The following is a 15,723-nucleotide window of genomic DNA, read 5'->3' as shown; positions in this document are numbered from 1 at the left end:
CGAAAAATAATTTCCTTATCTTGACGGATTCAAAATGATGAAATCTTCCAAAAGATTTACTGCTGATTCTTGCTTGAGTAAAAAATATATCTTCGACCATTTCTTCTTCTGAAATGATTTGAGATGCATAGCAAGATATTTAAATGAGAAAGAAGATTTGTAGAAGAATTCACGTGCATCTTCCTTATCATGTCCACAAGCTTCCAAACTTGCAGTCAACTTAGCATTCCATGTGTCCACATTGCAGCATGCACTTTAACAAGTGTCATCTTTAAAAAATATGCTTCCAATGAGATTCGAACATGAGCCAACAAAATATATTTCCCAAACTTTAACCACTACACCATATTAACTCATTAGTTAATATCTCTAGATATAGTCTTTATTCCTAGACTGACTTTAGTAGCATTTTAGATTAATTCACAAATTAATCCGAGCCTGCCTCCCGGTCGTCCCCTTCTTTATCTTTTTCTCTTACTCAAAAAGTGAAGAGATTGTTGAGTGTTGAACCCGTGACCTCTAACTTTAGCAACCTTGTTCCTTATCCACTTCACTACTTCATCCTTTGGTGTTTTCTAAGGTAAATAATTCTCAAATAGTAACATTCTGGATAATTATATTTTGCTAAGAAATTCGTAGACTTTATGGCTTGACTTGGGACTTAGACTAATAGACAACTAGACTCAAAATAAAATTGGGAGTTCTAAAAATACAAATTTGGCTAATCAAAACTATTACATTTTATTCCTAACATATAATATATTGTATTATTGGGTGGTTGTGGTGCAAGTAGGACGATTAAGTCAGTTAGTGGCTTAATCTGTTAGGCAACTCAGGATATTCAGTTTAGGATTAACTGAATATATGCCTACATTGATGGCATGTAGGTTTCTAAGCATAATGAGTCCTCCCACAGCTCCCGTGTTCAGAATACACGCATCATTGAGTATTCGGGAGAGAAGTAGTAGACAAAATACTAGCCTTTATTCTGCAGGTTTACCATCTCGTGGCAACACCAACGACTATGGCGTGGGGATATTCGGGCGATCCTAAAGCTTCCGCTACTACGAGACAGGTTGCTCGTTACTACAGTTCATGTTAGTCTAAATTTATTATCTAAAATTTGGTATCAAAGCCCAAACAATCTCTGCCTAGTTATCAATTATATTAAATTGTAATATAATTTCATATACGTATCCAGTGCTTCGTATATGGTATGATTTTTCAAAATGCTTAAGTTTTATTTTCTATTCTTTTGAAACATGCAATGCTCACTGTTGCCGATCAACGAGATGCCTACCGTCGCCGGATTACGAACGGAGTCTAGGGCAGTGTGCGGCGTCGGCGGACCACTGCTGCAGCGAGGCGAGATGGCGAAGGCAACACGGATTTCCAGCAGAAGGCGTCTTCGCCTCTCCTCATTCAGGCAGCACCATGGCGGCGACGTGACTATGGCCGTCGGCGATGGTATAGTCACGTCGCGATGAAGACGACGGTGATGGTGCTCTACATGTTTCGGAAGGCGGCCCCTGTTGCGACGAAGAGCCGGCGACAGGCGGCGACGCGCAGAGAGGTGGCACAGCAGAGGAGGGATGGATTTCCGGCCGGCGCCGCATCAGGCCATGGCGGCGGTTTTTAGCGCTGCGCTGGGTTTTCCGGTGAACCGTCGCTGCCCCCTCTCCACCTTCGCGTTCTCCTCTCCGTAAGGACGTCGGCAATGGTGGCTTCGCGATGAAGGCGGCGGCGGTTGCTCCTCTTGCGATGAAGACGACGGGCAAGACGGAACAGGGAGTCCTCGCTGGTTTTCCGGCGATAAAATGGGAGACTCCTAGTACGGTTTTTTGGTTTTAATTAAAAGGCAATTTACTTGTGGTGATGTCCGGGGTCTTTATGGTGAAAGAAGCAGAGGCTTTGAGCATCCAGGAGGCTTTGAGTTGGTTGAAGCATACAGGGATGGGTTTCGTGGATGTAGAGATGGATAGTCAGGTTGTTTGTCATTCAATTAGTTCACCAACATTTAATTCTGCTTTTGGTTTCATTGTCGATGATATTAAAATTTTGGCATTGGAGATAGGTGATGTTAAATTTTGTTGTGTTAAGCGATCTGCGAATAGTGCCGCCCACACTGTTGCTAGGGAGGCCTTTTCTGAGTCCGGTTGCGGGGAGTGGTTTGACTCTCCACCATATTTTCTTGTAAACGTTATTCTTGGTGACTTAATGAATTAATCTTTCGTTTTCACAAAAAAATATACATAATTGTATAAACAAATATACATAATCATGTCAACTTCCTATCGCGCCTCCCAAAACGACTCTCTATTCCTTGGTAATCAAAGCCCAAAGATCTATGAATTATCCCATGCTTGACTAGCCAAACAGACAAAAAACTCGGCATCTTTTTTATCTCTCCTTCATTTTGATTTGTATAAGTATTTCACATTTGCGATGAAATTGATGAAGATTGACCTGCTATTTTTTATTTTGTACCAAAGAATCCTGCCGAATTCACTAATTCGTGGGAAGAGACTGAATTTTTGTATGTGAAAAGCGTTTCCGTTTCAGTAGGGATCGATGAAGTAGATGGTGGTTGAGAAAGGAATCTTTGATCATAATTTCCAGTATGAATACTGCGTCCAACACGAAACTTGTGATTGGTAGTAAAACACCGATTTGCTCGTTGAGACTTCATTCGATCTTGATAGATTTCTCGAGATATTTTCTTACGAAGTTTTGTTATAGCATCTATAATTGCTTCCAATTGTTTTGAGAGGTGCGGGCCGCACGGTGCACCGTGCGCCGTGGTGCAGGGTATAACGATTGCGGTTAGGCAGCTGGTAATAATGACTTACATAAGCAATATAATTGGATTATTATTTTTTTTTAAGATAATTGGATTGTTATTAAAAATAATTACTTCACCCAAAATTGAGAATTTTTTTTAAGTGATCCAATTTTCTCAAACTAATTTTAAATTTATGGGACTCTACTCTTAAAACTTTTGCAAAGGTAAATCACAAATCACGTAATTAATTCACCCATCAAATCTTAATTAATATTCATGTGTGTACAAGAAATCTAATTCAAACATTTCAACATCCTTGTCACTAATTGTTCCGTACATCTTTCTAGTATGATTTGAGAATCCACATGCACTACCGCCCCTAGTCATGACCTTTAATTTAGTGCTATATTCCGGAGAGCAAATTCTGAGAAGTATTGTCATGCCAAATACAACCTAGCTAAATTATAATGCCAAATGCTTGTGGTCAAATTATATTATATGGACCAAGTTCTACCTTGCAATTAACATATTATATTATTATGTGTGTAATTACTATGTTATTGTCTATAATTAATATATTATGTGTATTCAGTTTATTTACAAATACATAATATGTTACTGTACTGCATGCACAAAATATATCAATTAACTACAAACACACAATTTTTTTGTATCAATATCACATAATTTTTTGTATTAATTAAGGTCACAATATAAAATGAACCATGATCTATAATATAACAAATTAACCATTGGTACTTGTGTTTCGTGACAAATTTTACTGTGAACCATAACCCATATAGTAGTGTAAATTGTGAAGTAGGTACCAATCACAAATATTGTGTCCAACTCTTTTCCAACATGGCTTATGGGTGTGTTGGCTACTTTTACAGAGAAGGATTGTGGACATATGGTTGTTGTGCTCTATCATGTGTGGGTTGCACGAAACACCATCGAGTGGGACGGAGCACTACCACGATCAAGCCGAACATGGAGACGTGCTGCGGCGGCCATGCAAGCGTACAACCAGGTCAATCATCGCCCAGTTCAGTCTACACCGCCGACAGCAATCACGGGAGACGTACTACGGCCGAGATGTTTCTTCGACGCTGAATTCCGACCAGCGTCTGGCGAGGCTGCCTATGGGGTGGTGTTGCTCTCTCATGATCGCTCTTTTATGGCAGCGATGAATAGCAAGCTACCGGATTATTTCTCCCCTTTTATGGCGAAAGCATAACATGCAAAGAAACACTTTCTTGGCTCAGAGAACGAAACATGTTAATTGTTGATCTTCTCACGGATTGCTCAGAATTACAAAATGCACTACAGGCCAACTCCACGGCTAGTTTGTCCTATGTTGGGATTATCGTGGATCAATGTAGGGCAGTTATGTCCTTATTTGCTCATTGCACTTTACAACTTGTTTCTAGATTATCGATTAATTTACATGCTTATACTTTTGCTTCGTTAGCGTTTGATCAAGTTCACTCTATGTATTGAAACTCTATTCCACCTGACTCTATTACTATGTTCATCCATTAATATACGGATTGGTTTGTTTTTAAAAAAAAAAATTATACTAGATCACTTGCATTTGACATTATTGCCCTCTTTTTTTAGTTTCAATTTCATTATAACAATACCAAAATATCATTTTAATTATGTTACAATTTCATTTAACAATCTTACATTATTACATAAACTTTATTTTCCATTTACTAATTTAATTATAATAATATTAAAATATTATTTTAATACATATATATGTTATTGTATTCTAAATTTTAATTTAATTTTTCATTCAAACTAATTTCATTATAACAATATTAAAATATTATTTTAATTATATTATAATTTATTTAAAAATATATATTATTAAATGAATTCTATTTTTTATTTTACTAATTTTATTATATCATAACAACACTAAATTATCAATTTAATTCAACATAATCCAAACAACCATTTTCAGTTTCATTTAAGGATCATAATCCACACAACGTAAACCACCCTAATCTACTGTATAATAACTGATGTTCCTTCTAAGGAGTACACCGAACATTAATTAAACACACACATTATAGTCATAGAAAGTCAAAATTACAGTGGACATGCATGCACCGTACCGAAGCCTACGTTCTAACTCCTGAGGGGCTGAGAAAGCATCCAGAGGCGGATGAGTCTGATCATATCAGTGAGGGAGAAAACCCCTTGAAGCAAACCTCCGTCTTCAACCACCCAGACGCGGTGCACCCCGTTGCGCACCGCCTTCTCCACTGCTTCCCCCACCGTGAATTCTGTATTGCAAGCTACGATCTCCTTCAACGACGACCTCACCCCCGCGGTTTCATGTGAAGGGGATTCAGATAACTTCCACAGCAAATCAATCACCTTCCAGTTCAGACATGTTTGCAGAAGTGATATCGGGCATCCTCTTAGGTCCGTCGCAGAAAACGTCGCGATCACCTTTCTCTTTTTGCCCTACAACCATTAATATGATGCAGAAGTTTAGCAACTATATTTATATGTTTAGATTAGATGAGATGAACTTACGTTAACAAGCTGTCTGTGATCTTCTTGGATGGTGTTGGAAGATTGGACGATGGGAACAGCATTAAGTGAAGCAGCCCTCATGCATTTAATGGCGTCGATGACTGTGGCTTGATCAGTAACACCGAAAACAGTGTCGGTCACGGCTTGAAACTGCTTGCTGTTTTTGATGTGATGGGACATTATACCTTTGACCTCGTCGTTTTGGTTGTCGTGTTCTCTCATCACGAACTTCAACACATCCATTTGTGTCAGCATTCGGTAGCTTGATGCCGACTCCACTAGCTCTACGCCGGCTACGCTCTCCGCTTGGCCCTCTATTGGTACCATTGCACGGTGGATGCCTTTGCTAAACACTTCCATACAGTCCACAAGCCTATTCAAATATATATATCATCACCAACAACTACAAATTATAACCTTATCAAACATAACTACAATATATAGTTGATATGTACCAGTCAAATAGCGGTTAGTGCTAATAGAAAACTCATAAGAATAGACAACTCTCATAAAAAAGTCAATTCTATAGATACAAGATGTCCATAGACATCACCCATAAATAGCTCTCATAAAAAGTCAAAATCTCATATCCAAAATCTCCTAGATACAAGATTGATACGGAGTATTTAATAGAAACATTATTTGATAATATAGTTAGCTTATCAATCAATTTTAACTTTAATTAGTTGTTTGACTTGATTAAATAGTCAATATGACTGTTTAGTTAATCAGCTTTTTTGTAAAAGCTTATTGTTAAAAAACAATAAAATTAAAAAAACTATCAGCTAGTCAAATTCGCTCAACTTTTTATAAAAACTTATTACTACAAAAAACTATATCATCTAGTCAAATTCGCTATCTCAATCCGCTCCGTTGTTAGCGAAGATTAATATGTAAGAGTGAAATAACTCTTACGACTATAGACAACTCCCATAAAGATTAGTGAAAAACAACTCCCATAAAGATTAGTTCACATAAATATGAGATTAATATGTAACATAGACTATTCCAATAAAGAAGAATTAAATTTGAAACCTTAAAACCTTGTTATTACTCACTCAATTCCTATAAAGAATTAAACTTGAAATCTTGTATCCGAATTAGATTGGTCAATACCAATATATATATATATATATATATATATATATATATATATATATATATATATATATATATATATAGCGATGCACTCAGGTGCGAATAAGTACTCAGGAGGGAAATGCGAACGAATCAGTGCGTGATACGTGTCCAGATCTAATAACTTAAAAAAAAATCGTGGTGGCATTTTCGTAAATAATTGAACATCGAAGTGCAAGTAAAATCACTTACAAGTGCACCTACTTTCACCTATAAGTGCATGTAATTTTGCCTTGTTAGCATTCACTTTCCGCAAACATTCATGCACCTGGGTGTGCTTATAACTATATGTGCAACTATTTATAACTATTGGTGCAACTACTTATAAATATAAGTACACCTACTTTCAGCTATAAGTGCGTGTAATTTTGCCTTGTTAGCATTCACTTTTCGCAAACATTCATGCACCTGAGTGTGCTTATAACTATATGTGCAACTATTTATAACTATAAGTGCAACAACTTATAACTATAGGTGCACCTACTTTCACCTATAAGTGCATGTAATTTTTGCCTTGTTAACATTCATTGATCTGAGTTCAGCGGGTAGTAATACTCCTGAAAACCACTCGCGAACATTCATACACATAGGTGCAACTACTTATAACTATGTGTACAACTACTTAGAACTACAGGTGCAACTACTTAGAACTATAGGTGCAACTAAGTATTGATGCTCAGTGTAAATTTTTACTTGCACCTATAATACATTTTACATGCACTTGTAATACATTTTACTTGCACTTCGATGTTCAATTATTTACGAAAATGTCACCGCGTTTTTTAAAAAAATCAGTGTTTCTCATCCATTAGATCTGGACACGTAGACGAACAGAATTCATTCCTATTTCGCGCCTGGGCGAAGCATTCGCACCTGAGTGCGATTATATATATAGGGACGCACTCAAGTGCGAATAAGTGCCCAGGAAGGAAATGCGAACGAATCAGCGCGTCACACGTGTCCAGATCTAATAACTTAAAAAAAACGCGGTGACATTTTCGTAAATAATTGAATATCGAAGTGCAAGTAAAATCTCTTATAAGTGCTCCTATTTTCACCTATAAGTGCATGTAATTTTGCCTTGTTAGCATTCACTTTCCGCAACCATTCATGCACCTGGGTGTGCTTATAACTATATGTGCAACTATTTATAACTATAAGTGCAATTACTTATAACTATATGTGCACCTACTTTCACCTATAAGTGCATGTAATTTTGTCTTGTTAACATTCATTGATCTGAGTTCAGCGGGTAGTAATACTCCTGAAAACCACTCGCAAACATTCATACACCTAGATGCAACTACTTATACCTATGTGTACAACTACTTAGAACTATAGGTGCAACTACTTAGAACTATAGGTGCAACTAAGTATTGATGCTCAGTGGAAATTTTTACTTGCACCTATAATACATTTTACATGCACTTGTAATACATTTTACTTGCACTTCGATGTTTAATTATTTACGAAAATGCCACCGTATTTTTTAAAAAAATCAGTGTTTCTCATCCATTAGATCTAGACACGTGGATGAACAGAATCCATTCTTATTTCGCGCTTGGGCGAACCGTTTGCACCCGAGTGCAACTCTATATATATATATATATATATATATATATATATATATATATATATATATATATATATATATATATATATATATGCTTGATTGAAACTAGGGAACTTACCTCATACTGGGATTGAGTGTCCATAAGCTGAGACTTTCGAGGCAATGACCGATTATAGATGACACCGGAGTTGCCAATTTCCGGTCAATATGATCGACATCATCGTCGCCCTCGCCGGCGATGTGAGCCAAGATATCAAGCATGGTGACCATCCCTATATAATGCTTCCTGGCGGCGCCAGAGCGCTTGTCATACTCCAGAATCATGGAACCGCCGGCGCCAATCCACTGCCCTGGCGGCGCAGCCACGGGCACTGCGGCGACCCGGTTAGCCAAAAGGGTATTCATAGCATCGGCCAGCGTGGCAGTGTAGGGCACCTCCACTAATCTCCTCTTGTCGTGCATTAAATCCATCACCTTCTTTTTTGCCAGCCTCTTGGGCTGAGCTTCATGGCTTTCCCTTGTTGCCTGCATAGTTTCAGAGAGTCTGTGGATTGCGGTGATTATTGAAGAGAGGGGAGAAATAAGGAAGACTTGTTCGGAAGAATCTGTGTAGAATGTTTCTGTTAGATACGTGGAAGTGTTAAGAGAAAAGGGAGTGTCATTCCTTATATTCTCGCTAGTACACGTGGTGCTCCAAATTCGACTATATATATATACACTAATACTAATTACACATTCAACGAATAGTCCAATGCATATTTTTAAATTGCAATAACAAGAGGAAAGTATCCTCAGTGGATAATACCGTAAGTATAATTTTTATCAAGAATGTAATAACAATTTTTGAGGAGAGTACCTTTTAAGTATAGTTTTTATCCTATTAATTGGATCCATACTTCCTTTTATTGTCATTTTTCGTCATCATCTGTGGAATATATTGTAAGTTAAGTGTACTGTTTATCAATGCCCAATTAGCACTACAAGAAAAATGCACATAGACAACGGTTATTAACCGTTGTCGTAGGAGTATAATTTCTGTTGTTGAAGCTGGTGTTGTTGTAAGTCCCGCGCATAGACAACGGTTTTTTAACCGTTGTCTTTTCTAGAAACAACAACGGTTTTTTAACCGTTGTCTATTAAGTGTTGTTGAAATCGGTGTTGTTAAAAGTCACGCACATAGACAACGGTTATTAACCGTTGTCTTTTCTATAAACAACAACGGTTTTTTAACCGTTGTCTATTAAGTGTTGTTGAAACCGGTGTTGTTAAAAGTCACACACATAGACAACGGTTATTAACCGTTGTCTTTTCTACCAACGACAACGGTTTTTTAACTGTTGTCTATTAAGTGTTGTTGAAACCGGTGTTGTTAAAAGTCACGCACATAGACAACGGTTATTAACCGTTGTCTTTTCTATCAACGACAACGGTTTTTTAACCGTTGTCTATTAAGTGTTGTTGAAACCGATGTTGTTAAAAGTCACGCACATAGACAACGGTTATTAACCGTTGTCTTTTCTACCAACGACAACGGTTTTTAACCGTTGTCTATTAAGCGTTGTTGAAACCAGTGTTGTTAAAAGTCACGTACATAGACAACGGTTTTTAACTGTTGTCTTTTCTTTAAAAGACAACAGTTATAAACTATTGTCTATTATGTGTTGTTGAAATCGCTTTTGTCACAACCATAAACTGTTGTCTTTTGTAGAAAAGTCAACGGTTTCTAACTGTTGTCTATTGTAAAATAGACAGCGGTTTTTAACCGTTTTTCACCTGCTTAAATTATAATCTTATAAAAAAAACAATTTATCCATTCACCATATGCTGCAAAGTGTAGTTACATAATTGTGCACAAGCTAATAAGGTTCAAAATAACAAGTCAAAGACTTCCATGACCAATTCTAATTATCATCCAAGTCATAATACTACTACACAAAAAACAATTCCACGAACCAATTCAATTCCAAATGATCACAACATTCTAATGACCAAATCATACCTACTCTATATGACTTGATAGAATATCGGCCCATTCAGATCGCACCAGATCAATAACCGCTTTGTCATAATCAACTTGTTGAAACTACATGTAAAAAGTAAGAAAATAAATTAGTATAGATATAAATAATTTACAATGAAATGCAAAATAAGTTAGGAGTAATTCAGAAAGCTCTCCAATCTGGAAGGTTATAGTACAGAAAAGCTAGACAGGAAACATTAAAATGGCAACTTGCTAGACAGGAAACACAAAAATGGCATACTAGAGTCTATTCAAGTAGAGTAAAATCAATGCATTGGCAATACTTTCCTAATATGAATACAAATGCTCCCAATTGGCAACTACCATGTGGGATGGATGGCATTTATCAATCTACCAGTCATGATTTGCCTACTTTCTAGTTTTCTCTTCCTCAAGGCCCAAGCAAAACAAAACACATTGCATCCTCTATATAATGCCACTGCAACCAAGAATATCAATACCAAACCACAAGCACACTTTAATTTGTATATAAGGATTTTGGCAGCCATGATTTTTGCACTTAACACCAAACCACAAAGATTAAGCACACTTTAATTTGTATATATCAATACACTTTCATTTCATGACTATATGCTCATTTTAAATAATCACCTAATGCACTTATATATGCACATACAAACAAATTTTCACTTCAAACAATCAAACATTGAGTTGGAAGAAATGATAACACAATCTATAAAGACTTAACAACTCATTAGAAAACCAGATGTGTCCTCAAAGTGGCTGTGCAGCCAGTGAAGTAAAGCAATTCAAATGCATCATATCTCCACTATGAAACATTCAAATCAAAATAATTTTAAACACGAAATAGAAATAGAATATATTACCAGTGCTTGAACAGAATTTTTATCATCGAAGTCTGGCATATTCTCAATTAAAGTTTTCATGTACGCCATGACAAAGAAACCGCATTGGTTACTATCCGGTTGACGAGGAGCCTACAAATGTTAAATAATATTTGCATTACAATTTAGCTATATACAAACACTTATATAGTTAAAAATATGAAATTACCTTGACAATTTCCCAAGCAGTTTTACTGCGTCCTTTCTTTCCATTCGTAGAGGAAGCATGAATCATTTTAATAGCCCTTCATATATATTGTTGATTATTCAGATTATGTAATAATAAATCGAAAGAATGAAATTTAAAAAAAAAAAAACTTACATTCCTACAACACGCTTTCAATCATCATCGCGAATGCGATGACTAAGAGGGTCCCACACATAAACTAAGTCCTTGGTGACGTTGATAACTGTCAGAATCCAATGGAAACTGTGCACAAACACATAATTATATATTACATCAACACAATATAATATATGCAATTGAAAGTATAATTGCTTACAATCTTTGTAAATTTTGTCTTCAAAACATCTCCTTGTATTTCTCCTTGCTTACTAGTTCTCCCTTTCTTCCACAGTATAGCTCTATTAACTTCGTCATCATCACACAATTATGTTGACTACAGGCAAGAAGATTTATAAATGTCAAACTTAGGGTGAAAATGTGTTGAAGTTAATAATAGTGAAAGTGAAATAATAATTACTTACAATTTCACTAGCAAGACGCGCATATCCTTTACGAGCAAGCCTATGTGGATAAAGGTTTTTCTTTCTTCGTAACTTTTGTAGCTCGCTTAGTTTCTAAGACAAACATGATTAAATAAAAGCTTCACATTATATTTCTGCCATAGCACCATACATTAAGATAAAATTAAGACTTCTTGAACGATACTACATTGAAGTGCAAAATCAAACCAACAAAGAGAACTATATTGCAGTAAAACTGTCCCAAGGATTGCAACTATGCAATAAGGAAACTGCTCCCTCGATTTGTTAGACAAGTTGGACTACTGAAAGCTAATCAAACCAACAAAATATCTCAGCTCAATATTTTTCAACACAATCCTTAAAGATTAAAAATATCTTATATTTATACTCAAACGATAGATAATTTAAAAATATAAAAATCAACTTGAATGCATAGTTAAATAGATATTGGGTCATAATAAGGAGAAAGGAATATCCCTAATCATTGTGGATGCCCCTTATTAGCAGTATGCCATCTCTCTCTGTTTTTTTTTTTTTTGTTTTGGTTGTATGATATAACTATTAGCAGAACAGTGAGTGGGTAAAGAATTGTAGATAACATTTTGTTTTTGTTACCAAGTTTTTGAACAAATATATGGAATTGCATTCATCATGGTTCACAAATTTTTGTGTTCTTTCAAGAGTACATGTTTATCATAGTAAAAAATCAGGGCAGATTTCAGAACCTAATGTGAAAGGGTATTAACTCTAAAACAGCATTCTCCCAAGCTAATCAACTTGTGTTAAGTATATTTGCTCTTGTTTTTAACATTGCATAGAAAGGTCAGATGGGCAATGTGATACTTCTTTAATTTCCAAGTTAATTGAGGACTTTGGCTTTTAAACATTGTTAGAATGCATGGAGTTAGAATACCTTTAACTTTTTACTTAAGGTTAGCATGTTATTGGAGGTTACTTGCATTTGTGCATGCTGATGATTACCAGTCAAAAAATTCTTATAATGTAAAACTTATAGATTCGGTTATGTGACTTCACACTGTCATCACCCTATAAACAGATCTGACATTCTATTCTCACCCTATAAAGATACTTGACATTTTGTCACCATTTCTATGCCTGCCTTGATTACTGTTTGGTGTTACTAGGACTTGCTGATATCAGTTGTAACCATACTTGAAAAGGTTGGTACAAACTTGGTTCTAATAGTAAGTTTAGTAAAGGTTTATATGCATGCATGAACTCTTGACTTAATCAACTAAGTCTTATTCCCAATCAAATTTTGGTGGGCTTTGCAGTTATGACTGTGTCAAATTCTCTGCATCTTTTCATTGCCCAAGAGTTTTTACTCAATAAATTCGCAATTATTTTCTCCCCTTCTTCCCCCCTAGGTGTACTAGAGAATATTTTTTTGGTGTGGGCATGTATGGACTGTTTGATGGGGGTAAGAGTCACTTAGAAGTTCGAACCCCAAGCATAAGCTATTCATGCTGTATAAAAGAACTGCAGATTTATTATGAGGCAGGAGGCTTCACTAGCTAGCATCTTGAACCAATCTTTTTACTTTTTCTTTTGAGTCTATATCCTTAGTAATATCTTCCACAGTGGTAGTTACATACATGAATATGCATGCATACATAATATATATGTGTGTGCATGTGTGTGTTTATTCATTTATTTTTGGGGAGGGAACAGGCAGGCTTGGCATAACTAGAGACTAAATCATATGCTAGTAATCGCCACATACAAAAGCAATCACCCGTGGAAACCAGAAAAAGCATACAATGATACAAATATGCATATAGAGCATCCCAATTGCAATTAATAATTAACCTGTATGTGTGTGTAAAAACAAGAATCTAGGATGCAAATTGCAGGCAAGACATGCAGCAGTTGTTGATTTCATTTGTTTTGCAAAACACAGAGCATGGGTTATGAAAGGATTCAGTTTATCATCTAGTGTCTCAATGAGCACAATATTGTGGGGTTGGGGTGGGGAAAATCAAAATCCCCTTTTATCTCACAAGGTTAGGATAAACTAATCGCAAACTCTAGGCAGGACTAGTCATCCATCTTCATAGACACAGCTCCAAACCTCCTCTTAGTGCACTTCCAGACCAGTCTCTCTGCTAGTAGCTCAAAAGTGCAAGGGGCACAGAGTGAGACATCCTTCAAATGTGACCATCATCATTAAGATGCCCCCTCTAAACCCCCTGAGCTTATCTACTCCAGAACAGGCCTCAGCTTGCAACAAGCTGATCTGTTCCCTTCCCTTGCAGCTAATTTCAGATCTAAGCTAGACAGAAATGGTCTCAGCTTTCACCTCATGAACCATTTCCTCCTTATATCTCATTAAACCACAAAGCATAGAGGCAGAACTAATCTCAGCTCTCATCATAAATCAGTTCCTCATCACAGCTTGATGAGGCTTCTGCATTTTGGATACAAAGGCAGCTCCATTTCTCCTTCCTTATTCCTCCCTGACTACCCTCACTTAGAACTCTGATCTTTTACAGATTCCATCCTAACCTCCTTCCTTATTCCACCCTCATCACCCTCCCATTTTTCCAGAGCCATTCACTAAGCTTTCAGAGTGAAGGGGCAGATCCGAACCCTTAGAGTACATCATTGGGTTTACCAACCTCTCAACCTCGATCCAATCCCTGGGTCCCAAACTCTGGACCCCATCCACACTACTTTCATCATCTTAAAGAATCAATCCCAGGGGCCCACAAAAAATGGGGGATCCCTTCCAAAGCCAAAAGAGCCCCAAACCCCTTTGGGAGCCCCTCCTTTTTCCAAAATATCATATTCAAACCAGAGCATCTATTGGCCAGGCAGGTAGCAATGCAATTTACCTTCTCAATACAAATTTCTTTCCTAACCTCATCAAATTGGGAGGTTTCCAGATTGTTCAAATTAAAATTCCCCCAGTTATTAGATTCAAAAACCACTCTTATAACCCTTCTACTCCTACACCAATTCCAACAATCCTGCATCATCGCTTCTACTAACAACTTCAGATCAGCCTCCATAGGGAGTGAATAGACCCCAGCAATACAAAATAGACCCCTTGGATATCCAAAATTTTGCACACATTGATACAATCATACCTAGCTTGGATAAATTTGACAGATTATTACAATAAAATAGAAAAGCTAACCTTAAAAGCTAAACCTCACGGCGGCGGCAGCTGGACCGACGGTGACACAGGATGGCAGCGGCGATGGCGGAAGAGGTTGGGCTTTGGCGACGGCGTCGAAGCTTGGACGCAGCGGCGGTACGCGGTCGGCGGAGAGCACCCACTGCGGAGATGGCTAGTGCCGGCCGGCAGAAACCCCCTGACGAGAGTGGCGGTCGGCGGAGAACACACGGACGAGCAGTTAGTTAGCAGAGAGTGGCGAAGAGTGGCGGAGAGTGAAGGACGAGCAGTTAGCGGAGAGTGAAGGAGGAAATTTTGGACCTAGACCTAATTTTGAGCAATTTTGTTTTAGAGGGAAGACAAAAATTTCTCAATTTTGTCTTAGAGGGAAATTTTAATTTGTCTTAGCTTAGAGGGAAATTTCGTAACAAAATATTAGTTTAATTACTCGAGTCGCTACATCCGGTCAATTAAAATAGAACTGGGTATATAGGTACAGAACACGAGATTCATAGATTTCTATAATGTAGATTCATAATTTTTATACAGTATATTTCTAATTTAAATACAGTTGTATAGATTAATAATTTCTATACAGTAAATTCATAATTTCTATACTGCAGATTCATAATTTCTGTATTATTGATTCACAATTTCTAAAATGTATAGTTATAAACACTTGAGAATATGAACATCACAAATTATAAACACAAAGTTCTGTAATTGTGAATATAGACCAGAGTTATTCAATCATTATGAATATGCATTTCAATTCAAAAATTATGAATATATAGTTTGGTAATTATGAACATAGAGCTAATTGAGATCGCGGCAAAAGAAATGGGATATAGCAAATTGTACGGCATCGATCAACTACTCTTTCATATCCATTCTCAACGTGTCCCAAGCATGCCGGAGGGGTCGATTACCAACAGTTTCAACCTT

General features: G+C 36.8%; 1 protein-coding gene across 1 annotated transcript; it reads right to left on the bottom strand.

Annotated features, from left to right (window-relative positions):
* Nucleotides 1-4,737: 4,737 nt before the first annotated feature.
* LOC109156547 (SNF1-related protein kinase regulatory subunit gamma-like PV42a) lies at nucleotides 4,738-8,613 on the bottom strand. The gene is made up of 3 exons (XM_019304400.1): nucleotides 8,164-8,613; nucleotides 5,336-5,708; nucleotides 4,738-5,263 (listed from the first exon to the last, which is right to left on the bottom strand). Exons 1-3 carry the CDS (start codon nucleotides 8,574-8,576, stop codon nucleotides 4,922-4,924), a joined length of 1,128 nt encoding a protein of 375 aa, XP_019159945.1. The 5' UTR covers nucleotides 8,577-8,613; the 3' UTR covers nucleotides 4,738-4,921.
* Nucleotides 8,614-15,723: the final 7,110 nt, after the last annotated feature.

Source organism: Ipomoea nil, unplaced genomic scaffold (assembly GCF_001879475.1).
Source record: "Ipomoea nil cultivar Tokyo-kokei standard unplaced genomic scaffold, Asagao_1.1 scaffold2735, whole genome shotgun sequence".
Classification (NCBI taxonomy): domain Eukaryota; kingdom Viridiplantae; phylum Streptophyta; class Magnoliopsida; order Solanales; family Convolvulaceae; genus Ipomoea; species Ipomoea nil.
Note: the sequence above shows the minus strand (reverse complement) of the source record. Positions and strands in the feature narration are given on the sequence as shown.

Excerpts from the sequence above, each read along its gene's own strand:
- LOC109156547 (XM_019304400.1), bottom strand. The coding sequence starts at position 8,576 with ATGCAGGCAACAAGGGAAAGCCATGAAGCTCAGCCCAAGAGGCTGGCA. Across the intron at positions 5,709-8,163 it reads ACACTCAATCCCAGTATGAG|GCTTGTGGACTGTATGGAAG; the intron begins GTAAGTTCCCTA and ends ATATTTGAATAG. Across the intron at positions 5,264-5,335 it reads ATCACAGACAGCTTGTTAAC|GGCAAAAAGAGAAAGGTGAT; the intron begins GTAAGTTCATCT and ends TAATGGTTGTAG.